The sequence below is a fragment of the Moschus berezovskii genome, chromosome X, assembly GCF_049115385.1.
Source record: "Moschus berezovskii isolate FMDL1 chromosome X, NW_MosBer_1.0, whole genome shotgun sequence".
NCBI lineage: Eukaryota > Metazoa > Chordata > Mammalia > Artiodactyla > Moschidae > Moschus > Moschus berezovskii.
In genome coordinates this window covers 74559840-74577026 of record NC_142488.1, presented here as the reverse complement: position 1 = coordinate 74577026, position 17187 = coordinate 74559840, and the positions used below count along the sequence as shown (strand labels likewise).

Below are 17187 nucleotides of genomic sequence, written 5' to 3'. Positions count from 1 at the left end.
TTCTTTGCAACCAAAGATGGAGAAGCAGTTTACAGTAAGCGAAAACAAGACCAGGAGCTGACTGTGGCTAAGATCATGAACTCCTTTTTGCCAAATTCAGACTTAAATTGAAGAAAGTAGGGAAAACCACTAGACCATTCAGATATGACCTCAATCAAATCCCTTATGATTATACAGTGGAAGTGAGAAATAGATTTAAGGGACTAGATCTCATTGATAGAGTGCCTGATGAACTCTGAACGGAGGTTCGTGACACTGCACAGGAGACAGGGACCAAGACCATCCCCATGGAAAAGAAATGCAAAAGAGCGAAATGGCTGTCTGAGGAAGCCTTACAAATAGCTGTGAAAAGAAGAGAGGTGAAAAGCAAAGGAGAAAAGGAAAGATATAAGCATCTGAATGCAGAGTTCCAAAGAATAGCAAGGAGAGATAAGAAAGACTTCCTCAGTGATCAATGCAAAGAAAGAGAGGAAAACAACAGAATAGGAAAAACAAGAGACCTCTTCAAGAAAATTAGAGATTACAAGGGAACCTTTCATGCAAAGATGGGCTCGATAAAGGACAGAAATGGTATGGACCTAACAGAAGCAGAAGATATTAAGAAGAGGTGGCAGGAATACACAGAAGAACTGAACAAAAAAGATCTTCACGACCAAGATAGTCACGATAACGTGATCACTGACCTAGAGCCAGACGTCTTGGAATGTGAAGTCAAGTGGGCCTTAGAAAGCATCACTACGAACAAAGCTAGTGGAGGTGATGGAATTCCAGTTGAGCTATTTCAAGTCTTGAAAGATGATGCTGTGAAAGTGCTGCACTCAATATGCCAGCAGATTTGGAAAACTCAGCAGTGGCCACAGGACTGGAAGAGGTCAGTCTTCATTCCAATCCCAAAGAAAGACAAGGCCAAAGAATGCTCCAACTACCGCACAATTGCACTCATCTCACACACTAGTAAAGTCATGCTCAAAATTCTCCAAGCCAGGCTTCAGCAGTATGTAAACCGTGAACTCCCAGATGTTCAAGCAGGTTTTAGAAAAGGCAGAGGCAACAGAGATCAAATTGACAACATCCGCTGGATCATGGAGAAAGCAAGAGAGTTTCAGAAAAACCTCTATTTCTGCTTCATTGACTATGCCAAAGCCTTTGACTGTGTCGATCACAATAAACTGTGGAACATTCTGAAAGAGATGGGAATCCCAGACCACCTGACCTGCCTCTTGAGAAACCTGTATGCAGGTCAGGAAACAACAGTTAGAACTGGACATGGAACAGCAGACTGGTTCCAAATAGGAAAAGGAGTACGTCAAGGTTGTATATTGTCACCTTGCTTATTTAACTTATATGCAGAGTACATCATGAGGAACGCTGGGCTGGAAGAAGCACAAGCTGGAATCAAGATTGCTGGGAGAAATATCAATAACCTCAGATATGCAGATGACACTACCCTTATGGCAGAAAGTGAAGAGGAACTCAAAAGCCTCTTGATGAGAGTGAAAGAGGAGAGTGAAAAGGTTGGTTTGAAGCTCAACATTCAGGAAACAAAGATCATGGCATCTGGCCCCATCACTTCATGGGAAATAGATGGAAAAACAGTGGAAACAGTGTCAGACTTTGTTTTTTTGGGCTCCAAAATCACTGCAGATGCTGATTGCAGCCATGAAATTAAAAGACGCTTGCTCCTTGGAAGGAAAGTTATGACCAACCTAAATAGCATATTAAAAAGCAGAGACATTACTTTGCCAACCAAGGTCCGTCTAGTCAAGGCCATGGTTTTCCCCGTGGTCTTGTACGGATGTGAGAGTTGGACTGTGAAGAAGGCTGATCGCCGAAGAATCGATGCTTTTGAACTGTGGTGTTGGAGAAGACTCTTGAGAGTCCCTTATACTGCAAGGAGATCCAACCAGTCCATTCTAAAGGAGATCAATCCTGGATGTTCATTGGAGGGACTGATGCTAAAGCTGAAACTGCAATACTTTGGCCACCTCATGCGACGAGTTGACTCACTGGAAAAGACTCTGATGCTGGGAAAGGTTGGGGGCGGGAGGAGAAGGGGACGACGGAGAATGAGATGGCTGGATGGCATCACCGACTCTGTGGACATGAGTTTGAGTGTACTCCGGGAGTTGGTGATGGACAGGGAGGCCTGGTGTGGTGTGATTCATGGGGTCGCGGAGAGTCGGACATGACTGAGCGACTGAACTGAACTGGTATATATTTATAATCTTTCCTTTGCCAAGGTTAAGGCTCAAGTTAGGTCTATTATCTCAGCCCTCAGGGCTGAAGTGTTGAATGGCAACTGTTTTACTTATATCACACTGTAGACATTCACAATAGCTTTCAAAATCCTGCCACATCTAAGAAAGTATGAAAATTTTATTACCCCTTTGGAGTTCCTAGGCCTAATATAGCTTGTTTTCTATTTGGAGATAGCTGTCTACTTCCAGAGTTTATAATACATCCCAGATATTTAAGGGGCTTCCCAGGTGGCACTAGTGATAAAGAACCTGCCTGCCAATGCAGGAGACATAAGAGACATGGGTTTGATTCCTGTGTCAGAAAGATTTCCTGGAAGAGGGCATGGCAATCCACTCCAGTATTCTTGCCTTGAGAATCCTATGGACAGAGGAACCTGGTGGGCTATAGTCCATGTGGTCACAGTCAGACACAACTGAAGCAACTTAGCATCCACGCACAGATATTTAACTTGTTCTTTTGAGATTCGCGGGTTCCCCCCACCCCAGGAGATCCTATAGCCTCAGGCCCCAAGGAATTAAGAACTTCAATGGTATTCTGATCTGACGCCTCCATGGTAGGACTACATATTAATATGTCATCAACATACTGTAGAATAGCACCTTCTTTTAGGTGTTTTTCCTTTAGTTCTTTTCCTAGGGTCTGGATGAAAAAGTGTGGGCTGTCCTGAAACTCCTGAAGCAATACTGTTCAAGCATATTGCTGCATTTGGCCCAACTGGGGCTTAGTCCACTCGAAGGCAAACAGATACTGAGATGGGGGACGAACTTGGATGCAAAATAAGTCATCCTTGAGATCAAGAACAGTAAACCATTTGGCATCTCCAGGAACTTGAATTAGTCTAAGAATTTGCCACAAGGGGATGTATAGGGACCACTGCGTCATTTAGTGCTCCAAGGTCTTCTATCATCCTATATTCCTCATTTAGTTCAACAATTGGAAGAATAGGGGTATTGGAGACTGACGGCACTAAGAGCCTATGTTTTAATAATTTATCTATGAGGGGTTGCAAACCTTTCTTTCTTTTTTCTTTTTTTGCTTCCAACTTTGTGGGGTACTGTATCTTGTTAGGATAAGCACATTCTGGCTTAAGGCTATTTTCTATATATTTTTTTTGTTTTTGAATATTAGTTGGAGGCTAATTACCTTACAATATTGTGGTGGTTTTTGCCATACATTCACATGAATCAGCCACGGGTGTACATGTGTTCCCCATCCTGACCCTCCCTCCCCATCACATCCCTCAAGGTCATCCCAGTGCACCAGCCCTGAGCACCCTGCCTCATGCATGGAACCTGGACTGACAAAGGCTATTTTCTTTATAGGTTGGGCATTAATAGCCTTCCCAGGGATTCCTTTGTCCCAAACTGCATGCAGAATGACTGGGGATAAGACCTTGTTCTTCCAGCTGACTTGTCTTAGTCCGAGTCAAGAAGAGGGGCTGGTTTGGGCCTCCTAATCAGAGTATGGCTACAGGGGGAGCCCAGACAGTCTCTTCCCAGTAGTAGGGTAGGAAACTAAGGCACAACTAAGAAGACATATGAGATCAAACACTGTTCAAACTGGCAAGTGAGAGGCCCAGTGAAGAAATGGGTGTGAGGCTTCCCGTCAACACCAGTCACAGTAGAGTTTTTGAAAGAAAAAGACCTAGTATGAGAAATCAGGACAGAGGAAGTGGTTCCTGTATCCATTAACAAATTGATTTTCCTACCAACTATGTCAAGGACCAACCAGAGCTCCTCAGCAGAGATAGACATCTCATTTGGGGAGCCACCAGAATCCCTGAGCTGCCTTAATCATTCAGCATGGCCATCTTGGGAGTAGAAGCCACACTCTGACTTCCCCTTTGGGAATGGGGACAGTCCCACTTCTAATGACATGTTTGTTTGCAGACTGGGCATGGACCAGGGGTTCCTTTTGTCAGTTTGGGGCTCAGTGGCTGGTTGACTTGTATTTGAAGCATTCCACCTTGCCGGTTTTGTCTCAAGGTGGATGGTTAAACTTCCTTGGTCCCCTTGGGCTTTCCTGAGGTTGCAAGACATGGCTGACAGTTATGGCCACCAGTTTAGCATGAGCCCTGGCCTGCCTGCTTTCACATCAGGTTCTCTCTTCTTCCTTGGCTTAATCTCAATTATCAAATATTCCAAAGGCTACCTCTAGGAGCTGGAGCATTAGGGTTTGTGGGCTTAATTGTCACTTTTGGAGTTTCCTCCTAATATCAGGGACTAACCTTCAGGAATGGAAAGATCAATATTAGTAACTTTTCTAAAAACCTCCACAAGACATCCCTGAAAGAGGGTTGGATTTACTTTTTCTTCCTGGGTCATTCATTTAACCTCCTCACAGTTAACTGGCTTTTTGATACACTTTCTCATCCCTTCTAATACACATTGATTGGATCATGTACTTCCTGGATTCTTTTCCTTTCCAGGAATTATAATTCTAATGGGACTCCAGATTTGGAACTGTATCTCCACCCACAACAAAATGTTCAGGTTAGTCTCTGGTAAACTGGTCACCATGCCTCTGGGCTGCTGTCTTGAGCCTTTGTTTTTTCACAGAAGTACATCAAGTAGATAGGAATACTAGAACATTCAAGTTAATCAAATGCCAGAATTGGGACTGAAGCCATTTCAACAAACTTACTAGGGTCTTCAGAAAATCGACACGATCTCTGTTTGCATTGGGTTAAATCCGTTAAAGAGAAAGACACATATACTCTGATTGTTGCTTCACCAGGGCATATTTTTCCTGATCCTGGGTGATAGGAAGTTCCACTAAGTTACTTCTCAGGGACTAGTCTCTCCCTCCTGGGGTAATGAAGGGTACAAATGGATATAGAGAGTGTAGCTTGGGACTGGTCAGAGGGATCTGGAGAAATAGGTGCCTCCAGAGAAGTAGGTGGCTTTGGAGAAACAGGGGAAACTTGGTTTCCTGCTCCCCCTGAGAATTGGGGAAGATTGGGAGGGTATCATCTAAAATGTTGAGAGTGCTTTCTGAATCCCCAGGCTTTTGATTACAAGTTTCTCATAGAGAAGAGATTTGGTAAAGGACCATGAAGGCTTGGAATAAGAACCCCAGTCCAATTCCCCATCTTGTGACAGTAAAGATCAAATTGTAAGACAGTGTTGTAATTTAGAAACCCATTTTCAAGCCATTTTTCTCCATCCCCCCAAACCTATATGAAGGTCTAGCAATAAAGTTAAAATTTTTCCCTTTCAGTCAATTTGTTTTTTAAATTTTTTCCAGTTTTTAAGGATACTTTCCAGAGGTGTTTCATGTGGCTTACAAGAGGATCCTCCCATGTTGAGTAACTTAGTACAGAGAAAGAGCACTCCTAGAAATGAAATCCATCATCCAGGAGATATTTTACCAGGAAGAAGGGAGTTGGAGTGTTCTCTGAGTTCCCTTCTCACCCAGTGGGTTTTTGAGCATTCTCCATTCTCCCATCACCTAACCAGATATTTCTGGTCATTCTCATCTCTCGCAAAAAGGATCCTCAATAAGGGTCATTTCAACCAGTGTCATTGTGTTGCCAGAACTCTCCTTGAGGGAGATCTGTTGTCTATATAATGCTTATGTCCTATAACAATGTAGCATCTGAATGCAGAGTTCCAAAGAATAGCAAGGAGAGATAAGAAAGCCTTCCTCAGCGATCAATGCAAAGAAATAGAGGAAAACAACAGAATAGGAAAAGCAAGATATCTCTTCAAGAAAATTAGAGATACCAAGGGAACATTTCATGCAAAGATGGGCTCGATAAAGGACAGAAATGGTATGGGTCTAACAGAAGAAGAAGATATTAGAAGACGTGGCAAGAATACACAGAAATGTACAAAAAAGATCTGATCACTCACCTAGAGCCAGATATCTTGGAATGTGAAGTTAAGTGGGCCTTAGAAAGCATCACTACGAATAAAGCTAGTGGAGGTGATGGAATTCCAGTTGAGCTATTTCAAATCCTGAAAGATGATGCTGTGAAAGTGCTGCACTCAATAGGCCAGCAAATTTGGAAAACTCAGCAGTGGCAACAGGACTGGAAAAGGTCAGTTTTCATTCCAATCCCAAAGAAAGGCAATGCCAAAGAATGGACAAACTACCACATAATTGCACTCATCTCACACGCTAGTAAAGTCATGCTCAAAATTCTCCAAATCAGGCTTCAGCAATATGTGAACCGTGAACTTCCAGATGTTCAAGCTGGTTTTAGAAAAGGCAGAAGAACCAGAGATCAAATTGCCAACATCCGCTGGATCATCGTAAAAGCAAGAGAGTTCCAGAAAAAACATCTATTTCTGCTTTATTGACTATGCCAAAGCCTTTGACTGTGTGGATCACAATAAACTGTGGAAAATTCTGAAAGAGATGGGAATACCAGACTACATGACCCGCCTCTTGAGACACCAATATGCAGGTCAGGAAGCAGCAGTTAGAACTGGACATGGAACAACAGTCTGGTTCCAAAAATGAAAAGGAGTACGTCAAGGCTGTATATTGTCATCCTGCTTATTTAACTTATACGCAGAGTACATCATGAGGAATGCTGGGCTGGAAGAAGCACAAGCTGGAATCAAGATTGCTGGGAGAATTATAAATAACCTCAGATATGCGGATGGCACCACCCTTATGGCAGAAAGTGAAGAGGAACTAAAAAGCTTCTTGATGAAAGTGAAAGAAGAGAGTGGGAAAGTTGTCTTAAAGCTCAACATTCAGAAAACTAAGATCATGGCCTCTGGTCCCATCACTTCATGGCAAATAGATGGAGAAACAGGGGAAACAGTGTCAGACTTTATTTTTTTGGAGCTCCAAAATCACTGCGAATGCTGATTGCAGCCATGAAATTAAAAGACGCTTACTCCTTGGAAGGAAAGTTATGACCAACCTAGATAGCATATTAAAAAGCAGAGACATTACGTTGCAAACCAAGGTCCATCTAGTCAAGGCTATGGTTTTTCCTGTGGTCATGTATGGATGTGAGAGTTGGACTGTGAAGAAAGATGATCGCCGAAGAATTGATGCTTTTAAACTGTGGTGTTGGAGAAGACTCTTGAGAGTCCCTTGGACTGCAAGGAGATCCAACCAGTCCATTCTAAAGGAGATCGATCCTGGGTGTGCATTGGAAGGACTGATGCTAAATCTGAAACTCCAATATTTTGGCCACCTCATGTGACGAGTTGACTCACTGGAAAAGACTCTGATGCTGGGAGGGATTGGGGGCAGGAGGAGAAGGGGACGACAGAGAACGAGATGCCTGGATGGCATCACTGACTCAATGGACGTGATTTTGGGTGAACTCTGGGAGTTGGTGATGGACAGGGAGTCCTGGCCTACTGTGATTCATGGGGTTGCAAAGAGTTGGACACGACTGAGCAACTGAACTGAACTGAACTGAACTGAAAGCCTAGGATGTGGGCTGCTTGGAATCAGCCAATCCAATAGGTAGTCTGTAAAATGGTACTGTCTGTCAAGGCCTGGCATAGAAGGAGATCCTTTATTTCAGGTGCAAAAGGAACTCCTGTAGGAGTTGGAGTTAGGCATAAAGGAAATGCCATAGGTGTCAGAACCTGAAGTTCTAGACGTGGGAGTATTCCCACAGGGAATTTTTTGGGCATAGAGTAAGTTGAGAAATTTGACAGCAGATGATTTAAGCTGACACAGGCACAGCGAGTTTGGATAGTGCTTCCCAGATAATTTAACATACCAACCCAATTAATTTAGGATATCTTTTTGAGATGCTCCAGGGGCCCTTTGGAGTACTTCAAAGTTAGCTGTATGTCAAAAGAAATTTTATTAGAATTTGATATCTGGGAATTATGTCAAAAATTTCAAAAAAATTTAAAACACCCAGTCAAATAGAATCATATTTTGCTGTGAAATAATTATTCCTTGAGGTAAGGTGAAAAAAAAGATTTCAAACGTAAATACAGATCTTTTAAAGGTATAGAAACACAGTGAAGTGAAAGTTGCTCAGTCATGTCTGACTCTTTGTGACACCATGGACTGTCTATGGAATTTTCCAGGCCAGAATATTGGAGTGGGTAGCCTTTCCCTTCTCCAGGGGATCTTCCCAGCCCAGATATCGAACCCAGGTCTCCCACATTGCAAGCGGATTCTTTAGCAGCTAAGCCACAAGGGAAGCCCAAGAATACTGGAGTGGGTAGCCTATCCATTCTCCAGGAGATTGTTGCGACCCAGGAATCAAACCAGGGTCTTCTGCATTGCAGGCGGATTCTTTACCAACTGAGCTATGAGGGAAGCCCAGAATCTGTTATCAGAAGGAACATTCCAGGAAAACGTTGTTCTCTTATGAGAGAGAAACCAAATTCAGTCCTGCATCAGCCTATCTTAATAAAATCCATTTACCTAAATAAATAAAATCCATTTACCTAATTCCAATTTTAGAAAATCCTGACCACATAAATTCTTTTCTCAGTGTCCCACTTCAACAAACCTTCTGCCACTTTCTATAGCTATACTTTATCTCTTATTCTTTGCATTTAGAAATAACCAGCATTAGGACAGAATCAACTTTTTTTCCTTTGACAAAACATATTTCCATTCCTCATGCCTCTTTTTCTAAAACCACACATCCTACTTTACTCAAGCAACCAGGAACTGTCTTTCATATTGGGCTTCCCTGGTGGTTCAGAGGTTAAAGCGTCTGCCTCCAATGCGGGAGACCCGGGTTCGATCCCTGGGTCGGGAAGATCCCCTGGAGAAGGAAATGGTAACCCGCTGCAGTATTCTTGCCTGGAGAATCCCATGGAGAGAGAAAGCATTCTATAAATTGGTAGAGAACATCTCAAGGTGGCACCAAACAGCTTTAATTTCTCTCTCACAAAAAGACAAAAATAAGTAAATTTAGACCTACTTAGCAATTAATGTTCCCGATATTTTTTTCTTATTTGAAATGATCTGTATATTCAATGAATTCTTATCATTCACCTTAATTTATTTTTGTTACCTAAATTTGGAGGGACCATTTCAGATGCATGTTATTCCTGCAGAATTTAACAAAAAGCCATTATCCCAGTTACATTTACTTAAAAGTTTAATCACATCAGGCTATTTTCCCTGTTGACAGATTTCATAACAAAAACAATATGCACTCATTGACTTTCCATAACCCTAGTTACAATGAAAGTATTACACTTAATGTTGATGACTCTAAAGACAGGTCTGTGTTAATTAAGTCCACAAGCTCAAGCCAGACAAGCAAATTCCTGTAGAACCAGAGATCTTATAGCTTTCCTGCTTGAATTTAAAATGGCTCCCTTTTCCCCCTTCAGTCTAGGGGACTACAGATGAACCAAGCAGCTCCCGAGAGCCCAGACAGAATAGTTACATTGCAAAAGTAGAAGAGAGTTTTTGCAAGGTCCTCCAGCTCAGGTATAACAGTTACATTGCAAAGGCATAGGAGGCAGAAATGCAAACTTTTTTTTCTTTTTGTTCTTTAAAATCCTTCCAGGGAACCAAAGCTGGAGTCTCAGGCAATGTGGGTTGCATTTGTATTTCAAACTTTAAATGGTCCACTGTGCCCAAAGTTTTGGCAGAGTCTTGCAGGAACAGTTGGACAGACAAAACTACATAAAACAGATACCAATGAAAAAAACTTAGACACAAACACTGTTTAGTGGGGGAAGGAGAAGTTAGGACAAACTGAAAAAGTAGCATTGATATGTATACACTATCATGTGTAACATAGATAACTAGCTGGAAGCTGCTGGAAGCTGCTGGAAGCACAGAAAGCCCAGCTTGGCATTCTCTGATGACCTAGAGGGGTGGAATGCAGGAAGGAGGATATATATATATATATATATATATATACACACACACACACACACACACATATTTATGACTGATTCATGTTGATGTGCTACAGAGACCACACAGCATTGTAAAACAATTATCCTCCAATAAAAATAAAAAAGGTGCAAAAAAGTTTTCAGAATAAAGGGGATATGAGTGCAGGTATAAGGATCAAGGGAAAGGTACAAGGAAGAGGGACAAAAAAAAAAACTGAAAAAGAGAAAGAGACAGCAGTAAAATAAAGTAAGACTACTGGGCTTCTCCGATATCTCAGTTTGTAAAGAATCCACCTGCAATGCAGGATACTCTGATTTGATTTTTGGGCCGGGAAAATCTCCTGGAGAATGGATAGGCTACCCACTCCAGTATTCTTGGGCTTCCCTTGTGGCTCAGCTGGTAAAGAATCTGCGTGCAATGCAGGAGACCTGGGTTCATTCCCTGGTTTGGGAAGATCCCCTGGCGAAGGGAAAGTCTACCCACTCCAGTGTTCTGGCCTGAAGAATTCTACAGACTGTATAGTCCATGGGGTCACAAAGAGTTGGACACGACTGAACGACTTTCACTTTTCACTGGGTCAATAATACTTTCAGCTACTATATGATATGAGATTTAAACCTCTAATGCTGTCATAAATCTCCTGTCAGGGAGAGCATGCTGGACCAGGGTCTGCACAGTGTAAGGAGAGCCTCTTTTACCTCTGCTTGTTGCCCATCAAGGTGAGCCATTGCCAACCAGGGGGAGCATGATCTCACAAGCTGAGAAGACTGATGCTTGACATTCACTCTTTTGGAAGGAGAGGAGAGAAATAAAAGAGGACAAAGAGAGGAGAAGTAGAGAGATATTAGGAGAGGGAAAAGGACAAAGGGGAGGGGAAAACATTGTCTAAATAAGGGTCTTGAGGCCCCAAGAAGTGAGGAAAACAGGCTTACCAGATTCAGTAACACTGAAACAAGAGGTTCAGGTGGCCACGAGGAAGCTGGTGGAGGTGGTCATCCATGAGGAAGCTGTGCTTGATGGTCCTGGAGGTGCCCAGATCCTCTCCTCAGAAGGGGATAACTGCCCCACGTTGGGCATCACTGAGTCTGATAATGACAAGGATTATTGGCCTTCTCAAATCAATAGAAATTGACTAGAGGCCAGACAAGAAATTCAGGCAAGGCTTGATTGAGGCTCTTGCACCAGCTTCAGGAATGAAAACAAGTAACAGGTTCCATTGCTCATTCCCAAAGCCAGAGAGGAGAGAGCTAGTCCCTTATATAAAGTTTGGGTAAGAGTGTGTCCAGGGGTTGAGCTGGAAGGGTGGCTTAGGTGGTTTGCCCACCCCTTTGTGGTGTTGAATGCAGGAGGGCATGCATAGTACCCTCTTTTTACTCCTGGCTCTTCAGAAGCAGAAGTTGGGCTTTTTGTCTTTGCATCTTTTTGGTCCAGAATTGGCCCCAGCCTCACCTGGGCAGTTATTTTTGTCCCATAGAGTTTCTTTGTATCTTTTACCTCCAGGAGAGGTGTGTTACAGTGTCAGATTTTTGGCACTGAAGCAATGGGTCCCAGATCTTAGGCCTGTCTCAGTGCCCTACAGCCCACCAGGCTATTTTAAAATAATGTATTGATTAAGCACAGGGGACCATGGAGTCAGATAGATCTGACTTAGAATCCTAGATCCTCCATGTAATAGTAAGTTATGTAATTGACTTGTGGCCTCAGTTTCTTCAACTGGAGAATGGGAACAAGTACCTATTTCATAGTGTGATGTTACACAAAAGAATGATAACTTGTTTATCATTATTGAATGATAATGTATGGAAATGATTTACAATTTATGCCTAGCTTGCCATTGCCACTCCAACAGAGTTATAATTTGCTTCCACTTATTGTATTGGCAAAATAAAATGAGTTACTCAAACATCAAGATACATTTAATGCAAAGCCAACTGTAATATTTATGGCAGTGAGATACAGTAAACTCACCAATATACCGGGACTAGTTCTCTTAGACAGAGTTCACAAAACTTATAGGGGCCAGGCTGATGACTTAAATGAATAAAGAAGATCTAGTGTGGACTATGGACAATTGGAGAGCACAACCTCTAAATTAAGCATCATCTATTCAATGACTTCCACTTGTGGCAATATGGATTTTCCCATGCGGGGAGGCAAGCTCAGTTCAGTTCAGTTCAGTCGCTCAGTCGTGTCCGACTCTTTGCGATCCCATGAATCACAGCATGCCAGGCCTCCCTGTCCATCACCAACTCCCAGAGTTCACTTAAACTCGTGTCCATCGAGTCGGTGATGCCATCCAGCCATCTCATTCTCTGTCGTCCCCTTCTCCTCCCGCCCCCAATCCTTCCCAGCATCAGAGTCTTTTCCAGTGAGTCAACTCTTCACATGAGGTGGCCAAAGTATTGGGGTTTCAGCTTTAGCAGTTGATAAATTCTCTGAATTTGCAAGAGTAGTTAGAAATCTAAATTTTAATACAAAATCTCCTGACAAACTGTTGGCAACTATAATAATCCAGTTTTAAAAAGCAAAAATATTATGTGAGCAAAACACAATCCATCTCTGGGCTTCCAGGTTGCCACTCCTATATAACAATTCCTTTCATATCAGAAGGCAGTTATCTTCAATATACAGAGTTCATGAAAACATATATCTTACGTTAATTGACTAGGTCTCAAAATTAGTATCCAATTTTAGCTAAAAATGTAACATATTTTATTTCCATGTAAAAAATACTTCTTACCAGAGTGCAACATGCATGTAGATTTTTCCCAAAGCAGTTTGGTTGGATTTTATCAGATATATTTTAAAGAAGAAATTTTATGTTATACCTCTCTTTGTTGGTTCTCCTGAAAATCAAGTGATAATCTTATAATGTAATGATATTTAACCCTAAAGCATAATAGAAATGTCAATGTAGCAAGTTGCTTATTGGTAAGGGTGGAAGGGTAGGAGGTAGATTTGGGGAAGAAACAACTGAATTCCATTTTTGTTGTGAACAACTTTTCTATTAGGAAAAGTCTGGAATGTCTACTTTTCTATGAATCTTTCAAATCAGTTTGGACTTTGTACCTAATGTAAATAATCCTTGGAAGAAAAGCAATAACAAACCTAGAAAGTGTATTAGAAAGCAGAGACATTACTTTGCCTGCAAAGGTCCACATAGTCAAAGCTATGGTTTTTCCAGTAGTCATGTACAAATGTGAGAGCTGGACAATAAAAAGACTGAGTGCTGAAGAAATGATGCCTTCGAACTTTGGTGTTGGAGAAGTCTTGAGAGTCCCTTGGACATCAAGGAGATCAAACAAGTCAATTCTAAAGGAAATCAACCATGAATATTCACTGGAAGGACTGATGCTGAAACTGAAGCTACAATTCTTTGGCCACCTGATATGAAGAGCTGACTCATTAGAAAAGACCCTGATGCTGGGAAAGACCGAAGGCAGGAGGAGAAGGGGACAACAGAGCATGAGATAGTTGGATGGCATCATTGACTCAAGAGACATGAATTTGACCAAATTCCAGGAGATGGTGAAAGACAGGGAAGCCTGGTGTGCTGCAGTCCATGGGATCACAAAGAGTTGGACATGACTGAGCAACTGAACAACAATGAATTTTGAATCTTATTTTTAGAAAGATTACTTTGAATATCTTTTATATTTTGGATAAGCACTTAATAAATTGCATTCCTGAAAAATAGGCATTCCTTAGTTTCTTAATAGGAAATGACTCAGAATACCATAAATCTGAATATTATACAAACAAGGAACTTGGAAATTCAATAATTCATACTTACAGCAATTTATATCCATGTTTGATACATAACTGTTTGGGTGTCATCCCCTTTTGTGTAATTTATTATGTTGCTCTCATAGTCTTTTCTTTTCTTTTTTTTTTTTTTACTTTAGGCAAATATATTTATTAATTATGATTGGAAGATACAGTACTGATTTATTATCTCCATATTCAAATAGAATTTCAAAGTAACAAAATAATTCTATCCACCATAGAATCCAGAATAGGGTTGGGCTCTGGGGGCCAAACTCATTGTTCACAGGGTGGGCAGAACTCTCTGCCTCTAATTTTTTGAGCTAGTTTAACTTTCAGCTCTGAGTCCTGGTCACAGTCTTGAAATCATGGAAAGTTCGAGAATGGAATTACTCTGCCAGAGGGATGAGTTTCTGATTCAGACATAAGGAGAGGGTTTCTTGGAAGTGATCAATGAAGCCTCTACAGCATAAACAGAAGACAAGGGCAGAGGGCACAGGGGCTGATCTAGAGGAGCCTGGCATTGGGGGGGAGGGTGAGGATCCCTCTCACCATTTCTTTGTTTTCACCCGTGTCTCCACTCCATAGAACAGGGGCTGCTGCGTTCAGTCAGTAACCCCGATGTAAGAACGTTCTTCTCATAGTTTCATAGAATTTAAAGACAGGGCCCAGTAGGTCCCTTGATTGGACCCAGGAGAGATCCCAGGATGCTAGGAGCTCTTGATTATGGAGGTGGTCTGGCCAATGGTCCCAGCTCCTGGAAGGCACAGTCAGGTTGTCTTATAGGGACAGCCTAGGGACAGATCCGTACAATGACACTGGATTGGGGCCGGCAGACTCCACACTGCTCAGGCCACGAATCATAGCCCTCCACACTGTGGTCAAACAACACAAAACGGACGCCCTTCTTGATGTTGGTGAATGCATGCATGATCCGAAAGGAGAAACTGCCTGTCTGCGGCCGGACAGGAAAACGTTTATGGAAGAAATAATGCAAGATGGCATAGTTGGCATCTAGAAGCTTGACGACTAGCTGATACATCCGGTCACTGCCTTGTTGTTCTGTCCAGCGGCGACAGACAGAAATCCAAATCTTTCCACTATCCAGTAGTTCCCGCCACAGACTCTCCTCCTCCAGGTCTAAAATTTCTCCCTTGTACCAACACCTGTAGGCAGGACTGTAGCTCGTCTCCCCAGAAGTCTTCAGCCTGACCCCCAAGTCTTCCTCTTCCTCCGAGCCATCGCTACCACTCAGCATCATACAGTTCCAGAGGTCTTTGCCCGGGGGGTTCGCGTTGAGCTTGCGGCCCAGGATGCAGGGCCCGGGGTCGTCAGCAGAGGGCAGGCAGGTGCGGATGACGGGCCACAGGTCGGGGTGTTTCCAGGGCAGGATGCTCCGCCACAGGTCCCAGCCGTCCACCACGTCTCGCCAGCGCCGGCACACCAGGCGGCAGTGCCGGAGCAGCGTGCTTAAAGGCAGGTAGCTCAGCACCTTCCGGAGCATCTCGATAGGCAGTTGGTTCGGGCCCGGAGCCTCCTGTGGCTCGCGGTGAGGAGCTGGGACGCGGACGAGCAGGCCCCAGGAGGTTGAGGCGCCCATGTTCTCCTCGCCAGGCCCCGCGGCTGCTGCTGCCTGCATCTCAGCCAGAGCTCCTCACCAGTGGGCCTTCACCTTGCCTCCCCATAGTCTTTTCTTTAATGGAGAAGAGACCTGTTTGTCCCATTGAGTCTTATTTTTTTTTTTTAATTTACTTTTTATTTTATACTGGAGTAGAGTTGATTTGGAGAAGGCAATGGCAACCCACTCCAGTACTCTATCCTGGAAAATCCCATGGACGGAGGAGCCTGGTGGGCTGCAGTCCATGGGGTCGCTAAGAGTGGGACAGGACTGAGCGACTTCACTTTCACTTTTCGCTTTCATGCATTGGAGAAGGAAATGGCAACCCCCTCCAGTGTTCTTGCCTGGAGAATCCCAGGGACGGGTTAGCCTGGTGGGCTGCTGTCTATGGTGTTGCACAAAGTCGGACAGGACTGAAGCGAGTTAGCAGCAGCGGCAGCAGCAGAGTTGATTAACAATGTTTTGTTGGTTTCAGGCGTACGGAAAAGTGATTCAGTTATACATATACATATATCCATTATTTTCCATACTTTTCTTCTCATATAGGTTATTACAAAGTATCGAGTGAGTTCCCTGTGCTATGCAGTATGGCCTTTTTGGTTATATATTTTATATATAGTATTTTGTATATGTTAATTTGAAACTCCTAATTTATCTCTCTTCTTTGGTAACCATTAGTTGTCAAAGTCTTTGAGTCTCTTTCTGTCTTGTAATAAACTCTGTTGTATCATTTTTTAAAATTTCACATATAAATGATATATGCTGAATAAAAGTGATGAGAGTGGACACCCTTGTTTTGTCCATGATCTTAGAAGAAATGCTTTCAATTTTTCCACCATTGAGTATGTTAGTTTTGGGTTTGTTGTATATGGCCTATACTATGTTGAAGCAGGTTCCCTCTGGACTTCCCTGGGGTTATGGTGGTAAAGAACCTGCCTGCCAATGCAGGAGACCTAGGACATGGGGGTTCAATCCCAGGGTTGGGAAGATCCCCTGGAGGAGGGCATGGCAACCCACTCAAGTACTCTTGCCTGGAGAATATCTTAGAGAGAGCAGTGTGGCAGGCTATAGTCCATAGGGTTACACAGAGTTGGACATGACTGAAACGACTTAGCATGCACACATTCAGGTCCTCTCTATGCCCATATTCTGGAAAATTTTTTTAAATCATAAATTGGTGTTTAATTTTATCCAATGCTTTTTCTCCAATTTGTTGATATGATGTATCACACTGATTGATTTAGGTATACCGAATCCTTTCAATCTCTGGGATAAATTCCAGATGATAATGGTGTCAGTTCAGTTCTTCTCAGTTGCTCAGTCATGTCCAACTCTGCGACCCCATGGACTGTAGCATGCCAGTCCTCCCTGTCCATCACCAACTCCCATATTTTACTCAAACTCATGTCCATTGAGTCGGTGATGCCATTCAACCATCTCATCCTCTGTTGTCTCCTTCTCCTGCCTTCAATCTTTCCCAGCATCAGAGTCTTTTCCAATGAGTCAGTTCTTTGCATCGGGTAACAAAATATTGGGGTTTCAGCTTCAGCATCAGTCCTTCCAATGAATATTCAGGACTGATATCCTTTAGATTTGACTGGTTTTATCTCCTTGCAGTTCAAGGGACTCTCAAGAGTCTTCTCCAACACCACAGATCAAAAGCATCAGTTCTTCAGCACTCAGGTTTCTTTATGGTCCAACTCTCACATCCATACATGATTACTGGAAAACCATAGCTATGA

General features: G+C 42.8%; 1 protein-coding gene across 1 annotated transcript; it reads right to left on the bottom strand.

Moving 5' to 3' along the window:
• Positions 1 to 14620: 14620 nt before the first annotated feature.
• On the bottom strand, positions 14621 to 15496 carry LOC129563950 (F-box only protein 27-like). Its single transcript, XM_055437620.2, has one exon. It carries the CDS (start codon positions 15464 to 15466, stop codon positions 14621 to 14623), a length of 846 nt encoding a protein of 281 aa, XP_055293595.2. The 5' UTR covers positions 15467 to 15496.
• Between the last annotated feature and the right edge of the window lie 1691 nt (positions 15497 to 17187).

Bases quoted from the DNA above. Each gene is read 5' to 3' on its own strand.
- LOC129563950 (XM_055437620.2), bottom strand. From the start codon at position 15,466: ATGCAGGCAGCAGCAGCCGCGGGGCCTGGCGAGGAGAACATGGGCGCC.